This window comes from Bufo bufo, chromosome 10 (assembly GCF_905171765.1).
Source record: "Bufo bufo chromosome 10, aBufBuf1.1, whole genome shotgun sequence".
NCBI classification, from domain to species: domain Eukaryota; kingdom Metazoa; phylum Chordata; class Amphibia; order Anura; family Bufonidae; genus Bufo; species Bufo bufo.
Window position 1 is genome coordinate 9,527,668 of NC_053398.1, and position 22,116 is coordinate 9,549,783.

The following is a 22,116-nucleotide window of genomic DNA, read 5'->3' on the forward strand; positions in this document are numbered from 1 at the left end:
GTAAACTCAATCTGGGATGATTTATAAAAATGCATTTAAAGGGGAACTCCACCATCAGGGATGTGTCCGTTCTTTAGGGCAATGTATTTCCATTGGTCCTACAGGAAAGTCGATGGAAGGTGCAGATGCGGCTGCATTTAGTGCACAGATATGAGCTTATCATAGGCTACATGATCCAACAAGATAATCCTACACTAGACAACTCAAGTGCAGTACCACTTATCAACACAAGAGGGACCCTTTCCCTCACATATTCTGCAATTGCCCCTGCCAAAGAGAACAATTGAATTTCAAGGGAATTGTGTAATGCTCTTTTTTTTTTTTTGAAGGGGGGGGGGGGGGGGGTGAAAGTTTTTGGCACTCAGTGCAGAAAATGTGGGGCAAGTAAATGTCATGTGATTGGCTAAAAAACTGCAAATGTCAAATAGGACTTTACCTGGGACTTCCTACATGCCTAATTTATTAGGGGACAGAAAAAAAAATTCTGGGCATCCACCATCCCCTGTTGTTTACAGAAGTCCTCCGGCCAACCTGTCATTGATGTGCCATTTATGACTTGTCTGCCATGTTGATTCTTTCTTCCCGTCTGATACGGTTCCTCTAATCCTTGCTGATCTTGTGGGAGGTCACAGGGTGAGAGTTACATAGTGGGAGGAGCAGGGTTCCCCAGCAGCACAGAGGATTTCAGGGGAGGAGTGTGCTGATCTTGTGGAGGTCACGGGCTGAGAGTTACATAGTGGAAGGAGCAGGGTCCCGAGCAGCACAGAGGGTTTCAGGAGAGGAGTGTGCTGATCTTGTGGGAGGTCACAGGGTGAGAGTTACATAGTGGAAGGAGCAGGGTCCCAGCAGCACCGAGTATTTCAGGAGATGTGTACTGATCTTTGGGGAGGTCATGGAGAGATACACAGTAAAAATAGCAGGTTCTTTCAAATTATGATGTAAAGTCTTCAGTCTGACATTACTCACCTTCTTCTCTCCTAGGATTTAACCACCCTGCAGAGCGGATTCTGGACGGGGGAGATGCCCGGCTCTGTGCTGGTGATCATTTTCTTTGTCGTGGCTGTCATGGCATTGATTGGCACCATGGTACGTAGACATCTGGGTTCATCAGGTGGATTCAGAGGAAGATGACTTTGTGATTCTTCACGTTTTTCACTGCTTGGGTGAATGTGTTCCAAAATGGGCATTTTCTGGGTGATTTTGTGGGTGTTCCTGAGCCTGAGGAAGTTGTGTGCATCAAACTGGACACACAACGACGGTAAGGGGGTTCCAATCCGGTTTTGGGGGCATCCCTGGGCAGAGAGGCAGGGGTTAAATGTTCAGTTGTAGATTCAAATATTGAAAGTTACACTTACTTACTGTTTCCGAGATCTTTGATTACTGTCAGTGAATAGAAACACTTCAATCCACAGGCTGAAAACCTACATAGACCTAACACTTCTATACAGGCAGGTCTGCTACATTTGGATCCTCTGTAGGTGAGAAGCACAAACACAGGTGCAGACTTCGTTACAGTGTATCAGACATCTCTCTTGTCACAAGCAGTGTGTAGCTGTATCAGTTGGACATGATCAAGACTGGATGTAAACAAGAATATCCCTATTCACTGACAGCAAGCAGAAATCTTGAAAATAGGTGAAGAATTTGAAAACGCAAACGACATAAAAAAAGAACTGCAGAACTTTACATTGTAAAATAACTAAGCTTTACACTGTACAAATGGACCTTTGTACTTTGTACGTTGTATGTCAGTTCGTCACCATTTCCAATATATCTGTTTGCTGTCAGTGAATGAGAACATGCTGGTGCTACATTCAGAGGCAGTAAACCTGCTCTCAGCTGGGAAGCGGATACTCGCTGTACTGTGTTACAGGCATGTAATATCCACATATATCACATACGTGTGTCACACTCACCGCCCCTGAGTTTCATCTCAGCCAGCCATGCTCGGGAATGACGCCAAGAGCTCCCCATAGTGGTGAGAGAGCGGTACCACTACTTATTTGTGACATTCTAAAGTCTCATTCACACGTCAGTGCTCCACGTAGGTGTGCTGTACATGTTCTCCACGTACGCTCCACACGTCACCTTTCATTTTAATGTTCACACTCGTTTTATTACCCCATTCTGTGGGTCCGTGTTTTTAGCACAGATGCACGCTTTACTTTGTCTATGTTCACGGATCCATCACGCCCATTAATGTCTGTGGGTCCGTGAAAACCACAGATGCAACACAGATGCCGTTGGGTTTCATCTGTGTTTCACGGATCATTAGGAAGAGATGCTTTGAAAATTATTTTTCAGCTGTGCAGGGTCAGTGAAACATGGACGGCACACGGACAGCAAAAAACGGACACACTGACCCCACACGGATCAGTCACGGACATCTTCACGGATGTAAGCACGGACGTGTGAATGAGGCTTAATCAGTTTTCAAAAGTAAATTTCACATCGCGGGGCAGCCCCTTCTTAATGCAGACCCCACATATGAGACCCCAAAATGAATACAGACTCCCAAACCAAACACTAGAATTAATACAGACCCCCAAATTTATACTAACCTCCAGACAGACTCCAAAGTTAATACAGACCCCCAAAATGAATACAGACCTCCAGACCAGACCCCAAAATTAATGCAGACTGCAAATCAGCCCCCCAATTCATAGAGACCCAAGATCAGTCCACAAATTCATACAGACTCCAGATTAGATCCCAGATAAGACCCCACAGTTACAAAGATCCCAAATTTATACAGACCCTAAATGAAACCCCAAATTGACACAGATCTCAGATCAAATTTATACAAATATATATAGACCCCAAATTTATGCAGACTCCAAATCAGACCGCTGCCGCCCCTATAACCTCCACCCAACCCCTCCATCCCCGAAATGCAGACCTCCCCTCTCATCCCCTGGGCGACACCACCACTCTGGCTCTTCACCACAGCACTGCGTCCTGACAACGCGCAGCGCTGTGTGAAGAGGACCAGGGAGCGGTGAGTAACGCAGCACCAGCAATGCCATACTCACCGCTCCCTGCGCCTCCTGTCTGTCCTGTACTGATCAGTGCTCCCACAATGAACAGCGCGGCTTCACGGGGCATAGATAACTGCGGCAGGGGCCACACGCTTCCCCGTGGGCCGCTTTGTTTGAGCCCCCTGCTCTAATACATCATTAGCAGCTGGTAGTTTGCTACAATGTATCAGTCTGGAGTCACAGAACAATGTCCAGACTTGATACAATTGTATACCCTTCTGAGCTGAGCACAGGACCAGCTGTGTACAAGTTTACTGCCTCTAAATGGAACACAAGTGTTCTCACCCACTGACAGCAAGCAGAGATTTTGAAAATGGCAAGGAATTGAAACATAAAATATATTAGAAAAATCTAGAAGTTTTATACATTATTAATAAGTTTTTTTAACATTTATTCTGCATAAGAACGGCAGCCCTGGCTGAGCAGGGTGGGTTTGCGGCAGGGAAGCGAGGACACGTCAGGTTCCGCAGAGCCGCTCGCATGTTTTTCCTGCTGTTTGTGATGCGCACACTTAGATTCTCTCCCTCAACAATAGGGCTTCACGACGCCGCGTTCTGTTTCCACACTGTTCCACTGCAATGCTTTCAAATGAAATAAAAGTCAGAGCGTACAAGGCTATATACATGAGCACAATAGGGCGGTGTGCGCACAGGGGAGCGTACGCACATCAGGCCCATTGTCTCGGCTGGAATGGAAGAGGGTACAATGAATCTTCAGCTTGTCCTCTCTCCCACCCTCTAATTTCCAGATATGGTACCTCAAGTCTCATGCTGAACCAGTCCTGTCGGAGGACAGACGCCAATCCGTGAGCCGCCAGCCCTCCTTCACCTACTCGGAATGGACAGATGACAAAGTGGAGGAATTCCTGGACCTAGACCCCGTACCAGACACCCCCGTCTTTGACTGTTTGATGGACATTAGAGGGGACATAGACTTGGGAACTCTGTCCGTGAAACCTGTGGGGCTGCAGGAAAGGTGATGATTTCTAAATTCAGTTGCAGCTCAAAACTGAAGGAGACAAAGCCCTAGAATTAAAGCTGCTAGTAGTAACGTTCTAGACCAGGGATCGGCAACCTTCGGCACTCTAGTTGTTGTAAAACTACAATTCCCAGCATGCTCCATTCACTTCTATGGGAGTTCTGAGAAGAGCAGAGCAAGTATGCATGCTGGGAGTTGAAGTTTCACAACAGCTGGAGTGCCGGAGGTTGCTGATCCCTGCTCTAGACGGTTACATGATAGTGAAAAAGTCAAGTCACAAGTCAATAGTGAGTGCAGCTCTGGAGAATAATACAGGATGTAACTCAGGATCAGTACACGATAAGTAATGTATGTACACAGTGACTGCTCCAGCAGAATAGTGAGTGCAGCTCTGGAGTATAGTACAGGATGTAACTCAGGATCAGTAGACGATAAGTAATGTATGTACACAGTGACTGCACCAGCAGAATAGTGAGTGCAGCTCTGGAGTATAATACAGGATGTAACTCAGGATCAGTACACGATAAGTAATGTAATGTATGTACACAGTGACTCCACCAGCAGAATAGTGAGTACAGCTCTGGAGTATAATACAGGATATAACTCAGGATCAGTACAGGATAAGTAATGTATGTACACAGTGACTGAACCAGCAGAATAGTGAGTGCAGCTCTGGAGTATAATACAGGATGTAACTCAGGATCAGTACAGGATAAGTAATGTATGTACACAGTGACTGCACCAGCAGAATAGTGAGTACAGCTCTGGAGTATAATATAGGATGTAACTCAGGATCAGTACAGGATAAGTAATGTATGTACACAGTGACTCCACCAGCAGAATAGTGACTGCATCTCTGGAGTATAATACAGGATGTAACTCAGGATCAGTACAGGATAAGTAATGTATGTACACAGTGACTGAACCAGCAGAATAGTGAGTGCAGCTCTGGAGTATAATACAGGATGTAACTCAGGATCAGTACAGGATAAGTAATGTATGTACACAGTGACTGCACCAGCAGAATAGTGAGTACAGCTCTGGAGTATAATATAGGATGTAACTCAGGATCAGTACAGGATAAGTAATGTATGTACACAGTGACTGCACCAGCAGAATAGTGAGTGCAGCTCTGGAGTATAATACAGGATGTAACTCAGGATCAGTACAGGATAAGTAATGTATGTACACAGTGACTGCACCAGCAGAATAGTGAGTGTAGCTCTGGAGTATAATACAGGATGTAACTCAGGATCAGTACAGGATAAGTAATGTATGTACACAGCGACTGCACCAGCAGAATAGTGAGTGCAGCTCTGGAGTATAATACAGGATGTAACTCAGGATCAGTACAGGATAAGTAATGTATGTACACAGTGACTCCACCAGCAGAATAGTGAGTGCAGCTCTGGAGTATAATACAGGATGTAACTCAGGATCAGTACAGGATAAGTAATGTATGTACACAGTGACTGCTCCAGCAGAATAGTGAGTGCAGCTCTGGAGTATAGTACAGGATGTAACTCAGGATCAGTACACGATAAGTAATGTATGTACACAGTGACTGCACCAGCAGAATAGTGAGTGCAGCTCTGGAGTATACTACAGGATGTAACTCAGGATCAGTACAGGATAAGTAATGTATGTACACAGTGACTGCACCAGCAGAATAGTGAGTGCAGCTCTGGAGTATAATACAGGATGTAACTCAGGATCAGTACACGATAAGTAATGTAATGTATGTACACAGTGACTCCACCAGCAGAATAGTGACTGCATCTCTGGAGTATAATACAGGATGTAACTCAGGATCAGTACAGGATAAGTAATGTATGTACACAGTGACTGAACCAGCAGAATAGTGAGTGCAGCTCTGGAGTATAATACAGGATGTAACTCAGGATCAGTACAGGATAAGTAATGTATGTACACAGTGACTGCACCAGCAGAATAGTGAGTACAGCTCTGGAGTATAATATAGGATGTAACTCAGGATCAGTACAGGATAAGTAATGTATGTACACAGTGACTGCACCAGCAGAATAGTGAGTGCAGCTCTGGAGTATAATACAGGATGTAACTCAGGATCAGTACAGGATAAGTAATGTATGTACACAGTGACTGCACCAGCAGAATAGTGAGTGTAGCTCTGGAGTATAATACAGGATGTAACTCAGGATCAGTACAGGATAAGTAATGTATGTACACAGCGACTGCACCAGCAGAATAGTGAGTGCAGCTCTGGAGTATAATACAGGATGTAACTCAGGATCAGTACAGGATAAGTAATGTATGTACACAGTGACTCCACCAGCAGAATAGTGAGTGCAGCTCTGGAGTATAATACAGGATGTAACTCAGGATCAGTACAGGATAAGTAATGTATGTACACAGTGACTGCTCCAGCAGAATAGTGAGTGCAGCTCTGGAGTATAGTACAGGATGTAACTCAGGATCAGTACACGATAAGTAATGTATGTACACAGTGACTGCACCAGCAGAATAGTGAGTGCAGCTCTGGAGTATACTACAGGATGTAACTCAGGATCAGTACAGGATAAGTAATGTATGTACACAGTGACTGCACCAGCAGAATAGTGAGTGCAGCTCTGGAGTATAATACAGGATGTAACTCAGGATCAGTACACGATAAGTAATGTAATGTATGTACACAGTGACTCCACCAGCAGAATAGTGAGTACAGCTCTGGAGTATAATACAGGATATAACTCAGGATCAGTACAGGATAAGTAATGTATGTACACAGCTACTGCATCAGCAGAATAGTGAGTGCAGCTCTGGAGTATAATACAGGATGTAACTCAGGATCAGTACAGGATAAGTAATGTATGTACACAGTGACTCCACCAGCAGAATAGTGAGTGCAGCTCTGGAGTATAATACAGGATGTAACTCAGGATCAGTACAGGATAAGTAATGTATGTACACAGCGACTGCACCAGCAGAATAGTGAGTGCAGCTCTGGAGTATAATACAGGATGTAACTCAGGATCAGTACAGGATAAGTAATGTATGTACACAGTGACTCCACCAGCAGAATAGTGAGTGCAGCTCTGGAGTATAATACAGGATGTAACTCAGGATCAGTACAGGATAAGTAATGTATTGTATGTACACAGTGACTGCACCAGCAGAATAGTGAGTGCAGCTCTGGAGTATAATACAGGATATAACTCAGGATCAGTACAGGATAAGTAATGTATTGTATGTACACAGTGACTGCACCAGCAGAATAGTGAGTGCAGCTCTGGAGTATAATACAGGATGTAACTCAGGATCAGTACAGGATAAGTAATGTATGTACACAGCGACTGCACCAGCAGAATAGTGAGTGCAGCTCTGGAGTATAATACAGGATGTAACTCAGGATCAGTACACGATAAGTAATGTAATGTATGTACACAGTGACTCCACCAGCAGAATAGTGAGTACAGCTCTGGAGTATAATACAGGATATAACTCAGGATCAGTTCAGGATAAGTAATGTATGTACACAGCTACTGCATCAGCAGAATAGTGAGTGCAGCTCTGGAGTATAATACAGGATGTAACTCAGGATCAGTACAGGATAAGTAATGTATGTACACAGTGACTCCACCAGCAGAATAGTGAGTGCAGCTCTGGAGTATAATACAGGATGTAACTCAGGATCAGTACAGGATAAGTAATGTATGTACACAGCGACTGCACCAGCAGAATAGTGAGTGCAGCTCTGGAGTATAATACAGGATGTAACTCAGGATCAGTACAGGATAAGTAATGTATGTACACAGTGACTGCACCAGCAGAATAGTGAGTGCAGCTCTGGAGTATAATACAGGATGTAACTCAGGATCAGTACAGGATAAGTAATGTATGTACACAGTGACTCCACCAGCAGAATAGTGAGTGCAGCTCTGGAGTATAATACAGGATATAACTCAGGATCAGTACAGGATAAGTAATGTATTGTATGTACACAGTGACTGCACCAGCAGAATAGTGAGTGCAGCTCTGGAGTATAATACAGGATGTAACTCAGGATCAGTACAGGATAAGTAATGTATGTACACAGCGACTGCACCAGCAGAATAGTGAGTGCAGCTCTGGAGTATAATACAGGATATAACTCAGGATCAGTACAGGATAAGTAATGTATGTACACAGTGACTGCACCAGCAGAATAGTGAGGGCAGCTCTGGAGTATAATACAGGATGTAACTCAGGATCAGTACAGGATAAGTAATGTATGTACACAGTGACTGCACCAGCAGAATAGTGAGTGCAGCTCTGGAGTATAGTACAGGCTATAACTCAGGATCAGTACAGGATAAGTAATGTATGTACACAGTGACTGCACCAGCAGAATAGTGAGTGCAGCTCTGGAGTATAATACAGGATGTAACTCAGGATCAGTACAGGATCAGTAATGTATGTACACAGTGACTGCACCAGCAGAATAGTGAGTGCAGCTCTGGAGTATAATACAGGATGTAACTCAGGATCAGTGCAGGATAAGTAATGTAATGTACACAGTGACTCCACCAGCAGAATAGTGAGTGCAGCTCTGGAGTATAATACAGGATGTAACTCAGGATCAGTACAGGATAAGTAATGTATGTACACAGTGACTCCACCAGCAGAATAGTGAGTGCAGCTCTGGAGTATAATACAGGATGTAACTCAGGATCAGTACAGGATAAGTAATGTAATGTTAACAGTGACTCCACCAGCAGAATAGTGAGTGCAGCTCTGAAGTATAATACAAGCTGTAATTTGGAGCCTTTGGTCTTGTATATTTACAGAATCACATTGCTCTTTGGTAGCTCCTGATCTCCTTTACAGCAGGAGTATGAAGGTCTATCTGTTTCTACAGGAGGGGCTCCAATGTATCTCTGACTCTGGACATGTGCACCCCAGGGTCCACTGAGCCATATGGCCACATCATGTCCCCACGGGAACAGTCCACTCGGGAATGTCTTGAAACCGCCAGCAACGTCCTGACTCCAGAGGAGCTGCATGACAAAGCCCTGGATTCTTTTGAGCTTCAGAAAGAGTTCTTTGTAAGTCGTTGGCTGTTTTATGAGAAGCAGAACCAAAATGAATAATTAGCCATTGGCATGAAATAAATGTACCCTGGGCAAGGCTTGCTGGTGCCCCGCAGACCCCTGGTACCAGGTGCAGATACTCGCCCACACTGCTTTGCCCCTGCCAGGGAGTTATTGTAAAAATCCTCCAACCTGTCTGCTGCCGCATCAGGTCTGGGCTCCTCATGGCGGCCATACACGATCAGCATAATCCGGAGAGCAGTGATCCCACTCTCAATTGATCTTATAACATGGACATTTAGCACAGACAGATTTACATGTTATTTCTTCGGAAGGAGATATTTTATAGAAATTTGACTTTTGTAACTGTTAAAGGAAATATAAATTATTAATATTATGTGTTAATATCAATAATTAATATTCACAAACAGGCGTGAGTCGTCTATTGATAACTCCGCCTGTTTATACTTTCAATACAAACAACTGACTTCCTTGTTGCACTTACTTTGAACTGAACTACATGCGAATTTCTACTACAATAAATCACTATACGCTGTACTATGAATAATAACGTATTTATTATACAATAACAAGTCTACAGTCTAATTATTGCTATAACTACACATATTTATATCAATGGACATATAAATATATATACTTGTAGTCGCACACAGTAATATATTAACAACACTACAATATACCTAACTACACTAAACACAATATCTTACACAATTCCACCCCAAACTCTACCTAAAAATACACTTACGCACACACACGTTATTTAGCAGCCCACCCTCCTGGCTCTATATACTGTCCCTACTGGGTATAGAAGGGGTTAATTACAATACCAGCAATGCAAGGGCTAAATAGGATGGCAGGGGTTAGGGGTTGATGCGGTGGAAATGGCACTGCAAGGGAGCAGTGAAGGGGTTAACTGTAATGCAGGGTTATATAGGGTAATGGGCAGGGATACAGGTGTTATATTGGTAGTTCAGGGGTTAATGAACTGTGGGCTTTTGCAGGGGTACAGGGATAAATTATATATACGTTGGTGGTAAAGGGAATAGGCAGGGAAACAATGGGTTATAGGCAGGGAAATACGTTGGTGTTATAGGGGTTAATGATACTTAGCCACTAATGCTCGACTTCCAGGGGTTGCTCGTCTTAGTGGATGATCCTCGCACGGCTCAACTTGTCTGCCTGAGCGCAGCGCCGCCGGGTTATTTAAGCCCCGCGGCGCTCGCTCCCGCAGGCAAGTCCACGTGGGCTGGCGCGGTGATATGACATCACCACACCAGCTCGCGCTTCCAGGCGGGGGATGCTTTGATCCTCCCGCCTGTGAAGAGATTGCATACCTCTGGCGCTGTAATGGTACGCGGCATATAGGGGCAGGGGAGCTCTCTGTTCTCCTGTCCCTGTAATGCAAAACATCTCTGGCCCTGCCGGAGATGTTTTCTAAAGGCAGAGGATCTCTATTGATCCTCTGTCTTTTGAAGTGACCGCAACTGGACATAATTGTCCAGTCATCTAGGAGGCATCAGCTGGGGGGGGCATTATTTTGGCTACATTTAGATATAATTATATATTGTGGGGACTCGCTCTGGTAGACAGGAGGAGCGGACGCAGTATAGAGGCAACAACAAGTTCTTTGGGTCAAACAGTTCAGTATTTTATCCACACTTTAGGCAAGTGACAAAACAAGCCGTCATATTCAAGCAAAAAGTCACCTTGCGCTGTTGGTGGTAATTCACACCATGCAGTAATTCTGCCTCAAAGAGTCCTTGAGTATAGCAGCACCAACCTGTTTTCACGCCAAACAGGTAGCAAGCCTTTATCCAGACACAAGGCTCCCAGATCCCAACACAGAGACCTGGCTTCTGAGCCCAGCTGCCTATTTAAGGACAGCCAGGTGCTGCCAAAACCCGGACCGGCACTTAAAATCCGGTCCGGTATTTGACCTGTTTTTCCAGACAAAACCTCTCCCTGTGTCACTATATATATATATATAATTGGGGTATATATATATATATATATATATATATATATACATATATGCACGATTATTCCACTTCCCTCTACAGTAATATTTTGTTCTGTGTTGTTGCTTTTTTTTCAGGAAATCCCAATGAACTTTGTTGATCCAAAGGAATATGAAATCCTCGGCTTAGTGCGGAAAAACAGATACAAAACCATCCTCCCAAGTAAGTCCTGGGTCCAGTAGCACATATACCGGTGTGTGGGCCAGGGGCCTTTAGCCATGGGAAGTTGCCAATGTTTGACCATTGATTTTAAGGATATATATTTTCCATTTAGTTTTACTTATAAACCTCTGCAGATTGAACCAGCCGGACTGATAATTGAGTATTAGATATCAGGCAGGTCTGTGATGAAGCAGAATAGAAGAAGAAAGTGCCATAATTCCAGCAGTACAATATAAAAGGAAACAGGACTGCTCATTACTGCCATCTGTCAGCAATGAGAGGAACTACAATGAAGCAGTGAATCATTACAATACATGTAGGGCTGGGCTCAGTCAGCTCTATGACCACTCACATCTTTTTGTATTTTGCAGACCCTCATAGCAGAGTGTGCCTTACATCACCAGACCAGGAGGATGACCCTCTGAGTTCTTATATAAATGCTAATTATATAAGGGTGAGCGGAGCGGGATTGTGTTGTTCTGTGAATTTCACACCACTTGAATAGAAGATAATAGGGGTCCTTATAGCCACAGTACCCACATAACAGGTCCAGCCTCAGTGTCCCCATAACTGTTATAGTTACAACCACAGTGCCCCGGTAACTGTTACAGCTACAGCGCCCACTAACAGAGCCAGCCTCAGTGCCCCATAACTGTTATAGTTACAGCCTCAGTGCCCCATAACAGAGCCAACCTCTCTGCCCCCATAACGGTTATAGTTACAGCCTCAGTGCCCCATAACAGAGCCAACCTCTCTGCCCCCATAACGGTTATAGCCACAGTACCCTATAACAGAGCCAACCTCTCTGCCCCCATAACGGTTATAGTTACAGCCTCAGTGCCCCATAACAGAGCCAGCCTCTCTGCCCCCATAACGGTTATTGTTACAGCCTCAGTGCCCCCATAACTGTTATAGTTACAGTCACAGTACCCCATAACAGAGCCAGCCTCTCTGCCCCCATAACGGTTATAGTTACAGCCACAGTGCCCCCATAGTAGTTATTGTTACAGGCACAGAACCCCATAACAGAGCCAGCCTCAGTGGTCCCATAACAGTCACAGTTACAGCCTCAGTGCCCTCATAACAGGGCCAGCCTCAGTGCCCCCCATAACAGTTATAGTAACAGCCTCAGTGCCCCCCATAACAGTTATAGTAACAGCCTCAGTGCCCCCATAACAGTTATAGTTACAGCCTCAGTGCCCCACATAACAGTCACAGTTACAGCCTCAGTGCCCCCCATAACAGTTATAGTTACAGCCTCAGTGCCCCCCATAACAGTTATAGTTACAGCCTCAGTGCCCCCCATAACAGTTATAGTTACAGCCTCAGTGCCCCCCATAACAATTATAGTTACAGCCTCAGTGCCCCCATAACAGTTATAGTTACAGCCTTAGTGCCCCCATAACAGTCACAGTTACAGCCTCAGTGCCCCCATAACAGTTATAGTTACAGCCTACAGCCTCAGTGCCCCCCATAACAGGGCCAGCCTTAGTGCTCCCATAACAGTTATAGTTACAGCCTACAGCCTCAGTGCCCCCCATAACAGGGCCAGCCTTAGTGCCCCCATAACAGTTATAGTTACAGCCACAGTGCCCCCATAGTAGTTATTGTTACAGGCGCAGTACCCCCATAACAGAGGCAGCCTCAGTGCCCCATAACAGCTCCAGTTGTCAGCAATCATATCACCCCCTTCCCAGCAGGAATCATAAACTGGTGCTACCCTGCCTGTTCCAAATGGACTTTTAGGGTTTCCTTTAAGGAGATATTATTGATTACTTGAAGGTACCCGGGTAATGCATCAGAAAAAGGGGTGATTGATTTCGGACAGTCCCTTTTAAGGCTAGCTTTTAATGTGCAGTTCGACTGTTATATGCACCGATGTGGACCCCTGGTTCCTGCACAGTCCCCCTCATATGTCCTCTCCTCTTCCCCAGGGTTATGGAGAAAAGGAAAAAGTTTACATTGCAACTCAGGGACCCACTGTGAACACGGTGGCGGATTTCTGGAAGATGGTCTGGCAGCAGCAGTCACCTATTATCGTCATGATCACCAACATTGAGGAAGTCAATGAGGTGAGAGGCTTCTACCTCATCCTGATAACCAGTGTGCATGTGGACAGAGGCAGACCTTAAAGCTCCTGGGCCTCAGTACAAAACCAGTACAGATTATAACAAGACCGGCCGACCATCTAATCTGTTTGGGGCCTTGTGACTCTCCATGGACAACAGATGTCAAGCAACAGGGCGGACAAGGATGCATGCTCAGCTGAGATCTATGAAGGGGTATTTGGGGGTCTGGTCTGGGGTCTGTAAACAGGCAGGGTTTCGTCTAGGAAATGTAAACAAGAGGGGGTATGCCCACAGGGGGATTCTGGTCTAGGGTCTGTATACAGGAGGGGGTATAGACACTGGGGGAGTCTGGTCTGGAATCTGTATACAGGAGGGGGTATAGACACTGGGGGATTCTGGTCTAGGGTCTGTATACAGGAGGAGGTCTGTACTCTGGGGGAGTCTGGTCTGGAGTCTGTATACAGGAGGGGGTATAGACACTGGGGGATTCTGGTCTAGGGTCTGTATACAGGAGGTGGTCTGTACTCTGGGGGAGTCTGGTCTGGAGTCTGTATACAGGAGGTGGTATAGACACTGGGGGATTCTGGTCTAGGGTCTGTATACAGGAGGTGGTCTGTACTCTGGGGGAGTCTGGTCTGGAGTCTGTATACTGGAGGGGGTATAGGCACTGGGGGATTCTGGTCTAGGGTCTGTACACAGGAGGAGGTCTGTACTCTGGGGGAGTCTGGTCTGGAGTCTGTATACTGGAGGGGGTATAGACACTGGGGGATTCTGGTCTAGGGTCTGTATACAGGAGGTGGTCTGTACTTTGGGGGAGTCTGGTCTGTAGTCTGTATACAGGAGGTGGTATAGACACTGGGGGATTCTGGTCTAGGGTCTGTATACAGGAGGAGGTCTGTACTCTGGGGGAGTCTGGTCTGTAGTCTGTATACAGGAGGGGTTATAGACACAGGGGGATTCTGGTCTAGGGTCTGTATACAGGAGGTGGTCTGTACTCTGGGGGAGTCTGGTCTGGAGTCTGTATACAGGAGGGGGTATAGACACTGGGGGATTCTGGTCTAGGGTCTGTATACAGGAGGGGGTCTTAGGTCTGTTTACAAGAAGGTTCTAGCCTTGTGTTGGTAAACATGGACGGTTTGGTCAGGGGAATATGTACAGGAGGGGGTCTTCACACTGGATTCTGGTCTGGGGTCTGTATATATAAGGGGGTTCTGGGCTGAGATCTGTCGGTGGATATGGTCTGGGGTCTGTATGCAGAGGGGTCTGTCCTGGATTCTGTATACAAGTTGGGCCCGGCCTGGGGTCTATATACAGGACTCTTCTGCATCTTGGGGGGCAGCTGCACCGTCTGATTTGTGTTGCTGACTTGCTCATCTCTACACAGAAATGTACAGAATACTGGCCGGAAAAACATGGCCTCTATGAAGGAATAGAGGTGACCGTGAATAACATCATCCAGGAGGACGACTACGTATTAAGACTCATGACTTTAAAGGTAGGAAAAGTAAAATCAGACCCCAGGCGGTTTATTAATGGAGAATGTCCGCTTCTGTCCTCTCCCAATAGATCACATTTGACTTTAAGGAGAACATTTATGGACACTTTTTTTTATATAAGTCCCATCCTTAAAATGTATACCACACCCACGGTTCTTGACCGTGTCCATGAGGTAAATCTTTGTCTCAACCCACGAGGAAACATGTTCCATCAATCCTTGCACTGAACCCCTGGCACTCTCATCGCAACTGTCCACATTATAGGGTCACCTACTGCAGTTACCTACACCCAATAATGACTGCCCCCTCCTCAGACAAACTGCTGTGTAGTCGGCCGGATATATAACCAGTAACCTGTGACCCTCCATGTTCTAACACTTTATATCTCCATCTGACATTAGGGTAGAGCCTCTTACAAGATGCCGTATTCCCAACCCCCTTATATAGGTTGACCTTGAACAGAAATCGTTTCCATCTTCTTGAATGTTTGGTTGATGTTCTAGAATGGTGAGGAAGAAAGGAGTCTGAAACATTTCTGGTACACGTCATGGCCGGACCAGAAGACCCCGGATCAGGCCCCAGCACTTTTAAAGCTAGTGGAAGATGTGGAGGAAGCCATGAAGGCCGAGCATAATAACAGACCTATAATTGTCCACTGCAGGTGAGTCACTGGACAGACCTGGTAAGGCCTGGGATTCCAAATATGACATTCCCACTGTACAGTACAGACCAAAAGTTTGGACACACCTTCTCATTCAAAGAGTTTTCTTTATTTTCGTGACTATGAAAATTGTAGATTCACACTGAAGGCATCAAAACTATGAATTAACACATGTGGAATTATATACATAACAAACAAGTGTGAAACAACAGAAAGTATGTCATATTCTAGGTTCTTCAAAGTAGCCACCTTTTGCTTTGATTACTGCTTTGCACACTCTTGGCATTCTCTTGATGAGCTTCAAGAGGTAGTCCCCTGAAATGGTTTTCACTTCACAGGTGTGCCCTGTCAGGTTTAATAAGTGGGATTTCTTGCCTTATAAATGGGGTTGGGACCATCAGTTGCGTTGAGGAGAAGTCAGGTGGATACACAGCTGATAGTTCTACTGAATAGACTGTTAGAATTTGTATTATGGCAAGAAAAAAAGCAGCTAAGTAAAGAAAAACGAGTGGCCATCATTACTTTAAGAAATGAAGGTCAGTCAGTCAGCCGAAAACTTGGGAAAACTTTGAAAGTAAGGGCTATTTGACCATGAAGGAGAGTGATGGGGTGCTGCGCCAGATGACCTGGCCTCCACAGTCACCGGACCTGAACCCAATCGAGATGGTTTGGGGTGAGCTGGACCGCAGAGTGAAGGCAAAAGGGCAAAAACTACTTCAAGACTAGTTGGAAGACCATTTCAGGGGACTACCTCTTGAAGCTCATCAAGAGAATGCCAAGAGTGTGCAAAGCAGTAATCAAAGCAAAAGGTGGCTACTTTGAAGAACCTAGAATATGACATATTTTCAGTTGTTTCACACTTGTTTGTTATGTATAGAATTCCACATGTGTTAATTCATAGTTTTTATGCTTTCATAGTCATGAAAATAAAGAAAACTCTTTGAATGAGAAGGTGTGTCCAAACTTTTGGTCTGTACTGTATATATACACTATATATATCCCAGTATGTCCCGGTTCCTAAGTAAGACACCCATTAAATACTAGTCATTCAGCCATTTTTATGATACATGTGTTAAAGGGAAAGCTGAATGACAGCCAATATGGCTTCAGAGATTATCAGCTCTCAAAGACTCCTTATTGGCCAGTCTGCTTAGCTATTAAAGGGGTATTCTGATGATAGACATTTATGATGACTTTGCTTTAGCAGATGTCTTCTGTCTTGCAGCGCAGGGATTGGAAGAACCGGCTGCTTCATTGCCACCACAATTCTGTGTAAACAGCTGAAGAATGAGGGGATGGTGGACATTCTGAGGACCACCTGCCAACTGAGGTTAGACAGGTAAGACAACACCCAAATCATTTTGATCAGTTGCCAAAACCTCCTGCGTTTGGATAAGGATCAAATTGGGTTGAGGGCCTAGTTTTAGACTTGACATTGGGAACAGTGAAACCCCCAATTGGTAAGGGCATCAAGCATTGTCATGGGCATGAAGATTTTTTTCAGCCTCAAACCACCATATAGACAGGATATCTTTAGGAGGTCACATTTTATGTTTGAGTCTTCAAGCTTCTCAGTTCTATGGCTTGTCTCCATCTGTCCTCACTGTCCATCTTCTTCACCTCTTTCGAACCTAACTGTTCCTTCCATCGAGTCAAATCTTGTGATAACATGCCTAGGATGAGATAAGGTTTGCAGATGATGAGGATGATGGGTGGTTTGGTTTTATGAATAAGTGTATTGGCCAAGGACTGATATAACATGTGAGGAGTTGGCTGATCCCCCCAATCATGGGCAGTAGGTACAGTATACCATGCTGGCACTTTGCATTGGTAACTGTTGCAGTGACTGGATAGTGTATTGGTTAAGATGGCATGGGAGACCAGGGTTCGAATCCTGGCTAGGTAGGGTCAGTACTGATTCAGTAGGAAGTCCTTGGGCAAGACTTCCTAACACTGCAGGGTGTCCACTTGAGCGTGCCCTTAGTGGCTGTAGCTCTTGAGCGCTTTGAGTCCGACAGGAGAAAAGCGCTATACAAATGATAGGATTATTAATGTACAATCATTGGATTCAGGAATGAATCATTCGTTAGTTATAGTTGAGAAGCAGACTGCGCTATTTATGGCCACCAAAGATCCAGCCAAGAAAATAGCAATTAATACATCTCAACTCAAATATCTCTGAATATTCCTGCTATACAATCCTACAATAGAAGCCAAAAACCAAGTTATAGGACAGGGTGCGACATTCTCAAGGGAAGAACTTCCCTTGAAAGTAGAGGACAGCATTCTGGCAGATCCCTTCACTGTCTCAAAAGTAGTTGCTCATGAATGGGAGTTAATGGACAGGAAAGTGTTCATAGACTAATACAGTCTTAAAGAAGTCATGGAGTGCTACTCCCATCCAGCCAAGGAGTGTCAGTAGTGCTCCCTACAGAGCCTTATCTGTTCGTGTAGTGCAGCTATCCTGCCTTATCTAGGCCTCCAATAGTAGATTAGTGGCAACATTTGTCATTAAGTTCCCTCCCTTCGTAATGAAAATGAGATGATTCTCCTGACCCCGCCCTCTAATGATAATGAGATGACTCTGATGACTCTGCCCTCTAATGGGAATGAAATGACTCTGCTGACCCAGCTCTTTAATAATAATAATGAGATAGCTCTGCTGACCCTCCTTATAATGATAGTGAGATGACTCTGCTGACCCAGCCCTCTAATGAGATGACTCTGATGACTCTGCCCTCTAATGGGAATGAAATGACTCTGCTGACCCAGCTCTTTAATAATAATAATGAGATAACTCTGCTGACCCTCCCTATAATAATAGTGAGATGATTCTGCTGACCCCGCCCTCTAATAATAATGAGATGACTCTGCTGACCCTTCCCTCTAATGATAGTGAGATGACTTTGCTGACCCAGCCCTCTAATAATAATGAGAAAACTCTGCTGACCCTTCCACCTAATGATAGTGAGATGACTCTGCTGAACCAGCCCTGTAATGATAATGAGATGACTCTGATGACTCTGCCCTCTAATGGAATGAAATGACTCTGCTGACCCATCTCTCTAATAATAATAATAATGAGATAACTCTGCTGACCTTCCCTATAATAATAGTGAGATGACTCTGCTGACCCTTCCCTCTAATGATAGTGAGATGACTCTGCTGACCCAGCCCTCTAATAATAATGAGATAACTCTGCTGACTCTTCCCCCTAATGATAGTGAGATGACTCGGTTGAACCAGCCCTGTAATGATAATGAGATGGCTTTGCTGACCTTGCCATCTAATCATAAATGAGATTATTCTGCTGACCATGCCCTCTAATGATAATGAGATTACTGCTGACCCTTCGTTCTAAAGATAATGATGTAGGGAAGGATGGACACACGTTGTCAGCGCAACTAAACAACCAGGCAGATAAGGATTTTAACTTCTATTTATTCAAGGATGACAACGCGTTTCGGAGCATACAAAGCTCCTTTTTCAAGTCTTAGATGCCCGTAACCGGAGGTTAAGGATGCAGGAACGCTTCCTATGATGCTCGGTCAATGGAACAATGGAAATCAAACATTTTTTTCGATGGTCTTGGATGTCCTTTGTCACTTGATAACAATGTAACATATATCACTTCCTTTTTCTTCTAGTATGTCTGTATACTTACTGTTGTGTAAAAGAAAAACACATTTGTTTTGATATCTTTTCATTTGTTGAAATTTTCTTCAATATAAACCATTAATATCAATTTAATCTTATGCCTTTTGATTGTTGGTAATAAAACTCTGTTAATATCACATTGATTCAGAAATCTACCAAACACTGATACCCAGTGTTGTATTTTAGTTTACCCTGCACTTCATACCCTTGGGTATTTTGTTTGAAAATGTACTCTGCTTTCTACGTGTTATATCATTAACATATCTTTTCCATACAATGTAGTCCAAATGATCAGAAACTACATCTTCCCACTTTAATCTGCCCTCTTATGATAATGAGATGACTCTGCTGACCCTGCCCTTTAATGATAATGAGATGACTGTTGACCCTGACCTCTAAGGATAATGAGATGACTGTTGACCCTGCCCTCTAATGATAATGAGATGACTGTTGACCCTGCCCTCTAATGATAATGAGATGACTGTTGACCCTGCCCTTTAATGATGAAATGACTCTGCTGACCCTGCCCTCTAATAATAATGAGATGGCTTTGCTGACCCTGCCCTCTAATGATAATGATATGGCTCTGCTGTTAGGGGCAGTGAGTGTGGACCTACTGTGCCAACCAACCATTCTGACTTTGGGTTAGTCCTGAAGGCGTTATCCTTGTGGCTCCCTGGTTTTCACCCTTTAACTCCTATACATTTGGTCTTTGCTGTAGGGGTGCCACCAGGCTACTACCTCATGGAATAGTCCCGTTGTGGTTGCCTGCTGACCTAAGGGGATCAGAGACAGTAATGTGTGGCACCGAGAGAACAGGGAAACTCATAGTCAATAACAGACCGAAGTCATGGTGGGCTGAGTTCGTACGAATCCATGAAATAGTCCAAAAGTCAGGAAAGGCAGCACAGAAACAGTACTGTGAACAGGCACAGGTCAGGCAGCTGAGGGTCAGGATCCAGGTTCCAGGCAGAGGTCGGTACACAAACAGACAAATGGATTGTAGCTATTTTAAAGGCACTGGCAAGCTAGAGAGACATAGCAAGATCTGTAGAGACCAATTGGTCGGACAAGAAAGTGAGGTCAGCGGAACAGCTATGCAGGAGAGTTGATTGGCTCATTAGTCAAGCAGCTGAGAACAGGATCAGAAAGGGAATTAACCCCTGCAGTGCTGCAGGGAAAAGTCTTTCTAATACACAGACAGGAAGAGGCCTTGCAGCCAGGCCACAGCCTGCAACGTCGGACACAGGAGTCTGCCGACCAGGCGGAAGCTAGGTGAGAGATCCGACTGGACAGTGATAACAAGATGACTCTACTGACCCGCACTCTAATGATAATGAGAAGACTTTGCTGATCTTTCCCTCTAATGATAATGATTTTGCTACTCTGTGTTCTAATAACAATGGAATGATTCTACTGACCACGCCTTCTAATGATAATGAGACAACTGCTAATCCTTCCCTCTAATGATAAAAAAAAAAAGGGCTGTAATGACCGCGCTCTCTCATAATAAAGAGATGACTCTGCAGACCCTGCTCTGTAATTATGATAAGATACCTGCTGTTCCTGCTTTCTAATGATAATGAGATGACTCTGCTGACCCTGACCTCTAATGTTAATGAGATAATTCTACTGAACTTGTCCTCTGATGATAATCAGATGACTCTGCTTACCCCATACTCTACTAGCCCTGCTCTCTAATCATAAAGAGAGGGCTCTGTAGAACCTGCCCTGTAATAATAATGATATGACTGCTGACCAGATGATTCTGATGACTCTGCCCTCTAACGAGGATGAGACGACTCTCTATCCCAGTCTACACAGCAAAGCTGAACAGTAAATGTCATTCTGCTCTGTGTCCATCAGTGGCCAGTGAAAAAAACTGGAATATTTCAGGAATCATGTACAAGGGCTGTTACATAAAATGAAATTATATATGTATTTATTACATCTCATGTTTATGTATTTTTGTAGGGGTGGAATGATCCAGACCGGTGAGCAGTACCAGTTCGTCCACCATGTACTGAGCTTGTTCGTCAAACAGAATCCCTGCACGGTAGAGGAATAACCACTGCGGGAATTTAGGCGGGGGCTCTCCAAACACGCTAATAGGAATAAGATCAGCGGCGCCCGCCATTATCTGGCTTCGGGGGAGACATTTTCTTTCTTAAAAGGTGGATCAAAGGAATTTTGCAGCAAATGAAGTAGAATACGGGACCTGACGTACAACAAAATGGGACAATCCTCACCAAAAAAAAAAGTTCAAAAATGTCGAGAGTTTCTATTGTACATAGAAGCGGTCGCATCGGTTTGTATATGAAGATAATTACATTTGTGTTTTTAAGTTTTACTATTTTTCTGGGGGTAAGAATAATAAATTGCTTCTGACTGCAGTGTTGAGCGGCGTCGCGCAGAATTCTGTAACGTATTGATGCTGACGAGTAATTTCTTTGCCTTTTTTTCTGAACTGTTTTTACATTTTTATCTACCGGATACTGTGTCACATGACTCACGAACGCGCCAAACCTCTGTATGGGAAAATTCCAGTACTTTCATACAGCATTACGCCTAATACCTCATCTTGTAGACAAACATAGTGGGGGAAAGGGAAAGGGGGGGGTGGCGGGTTTAACACGACTCCGCTTTGGAGTTGCGCCTTTAACCCCTCAAGTGCCAGAGGGGTGATGTGTTTAAAGCAAAATAATATTATACTTTAGGTTGTTTACAGAATATTTTTATCAGCTTTTAAATTTGTGTGGGGGCGGGGAAGAGGGGCAGAAACATCCGAGAAGAAAATACGCTGTCGCAACTTAAAAAGGTTCTCCACACTTAGGTAAGTAAAGCGGGATCCATTGTGCGACTTTTTACAGGACGTTCTGTTTTACTGCTGGTCCATTTTCAATATCTCCGCTTGCTGTCAGTGTATGAAAATATTCATAGTTACATTCTGAGGTGGAAAACCTCTCCT

The 22,116-nt window shown here is 44.4% G+C and overlaps 1 protein-coding gene across 1 annotated transcript in view; it reads left to right on the plus strand.

Moving 5' to 3' along the window:
• Nucleotides 1–21,603, plus strand: part of PTPN5 (protein tyrosine phosphatase non-receptor type 5) — a 52,426-nt gene extending 30,823 nt beyond the window's left edge. Inside the window, exons 3-12 of the mRNA XM_040409767.1 lie at nt 982–1,086; nt 3,787–4,013; nt 8,893–9,079; nt 11,181–11,265; nt 11,637–11,719; nt 13,200–13,337; nt 14,719–14,829; nt 15,334–15,491; nt 16,717–16,830; nt 21,123–21,603. Of these exons, the coding sequence (XP_040265701.1) occupies nt 982–1,086; nt 3,787–4,013; nt 8,893–9,079; nt 11,181–11,265; nt 11,637–11,719; nt 13,200–13,337; nt 14,719–14,829; nt 15,334–15,491; nt 16,717–16,830; nt 21,123–21,216 (1,302 nt within the window). The 3' untranslated portion in view covers nt 21,217–21,603. The remainder of the gene's footprint in view (nt 1–981; nt 1,087–3,786; nt 4,014–8,892; nt 9,080–11,180; nt 11,266–11,636; nt 11,720–13,199; nt 13,338–14,718; nt 14,830–15,333; nt 15,492–16,716; nt 16,831–21,122) is intronic.
• Nucleotides 21,604–22,116: the final 513 nt, after the last annotated feature.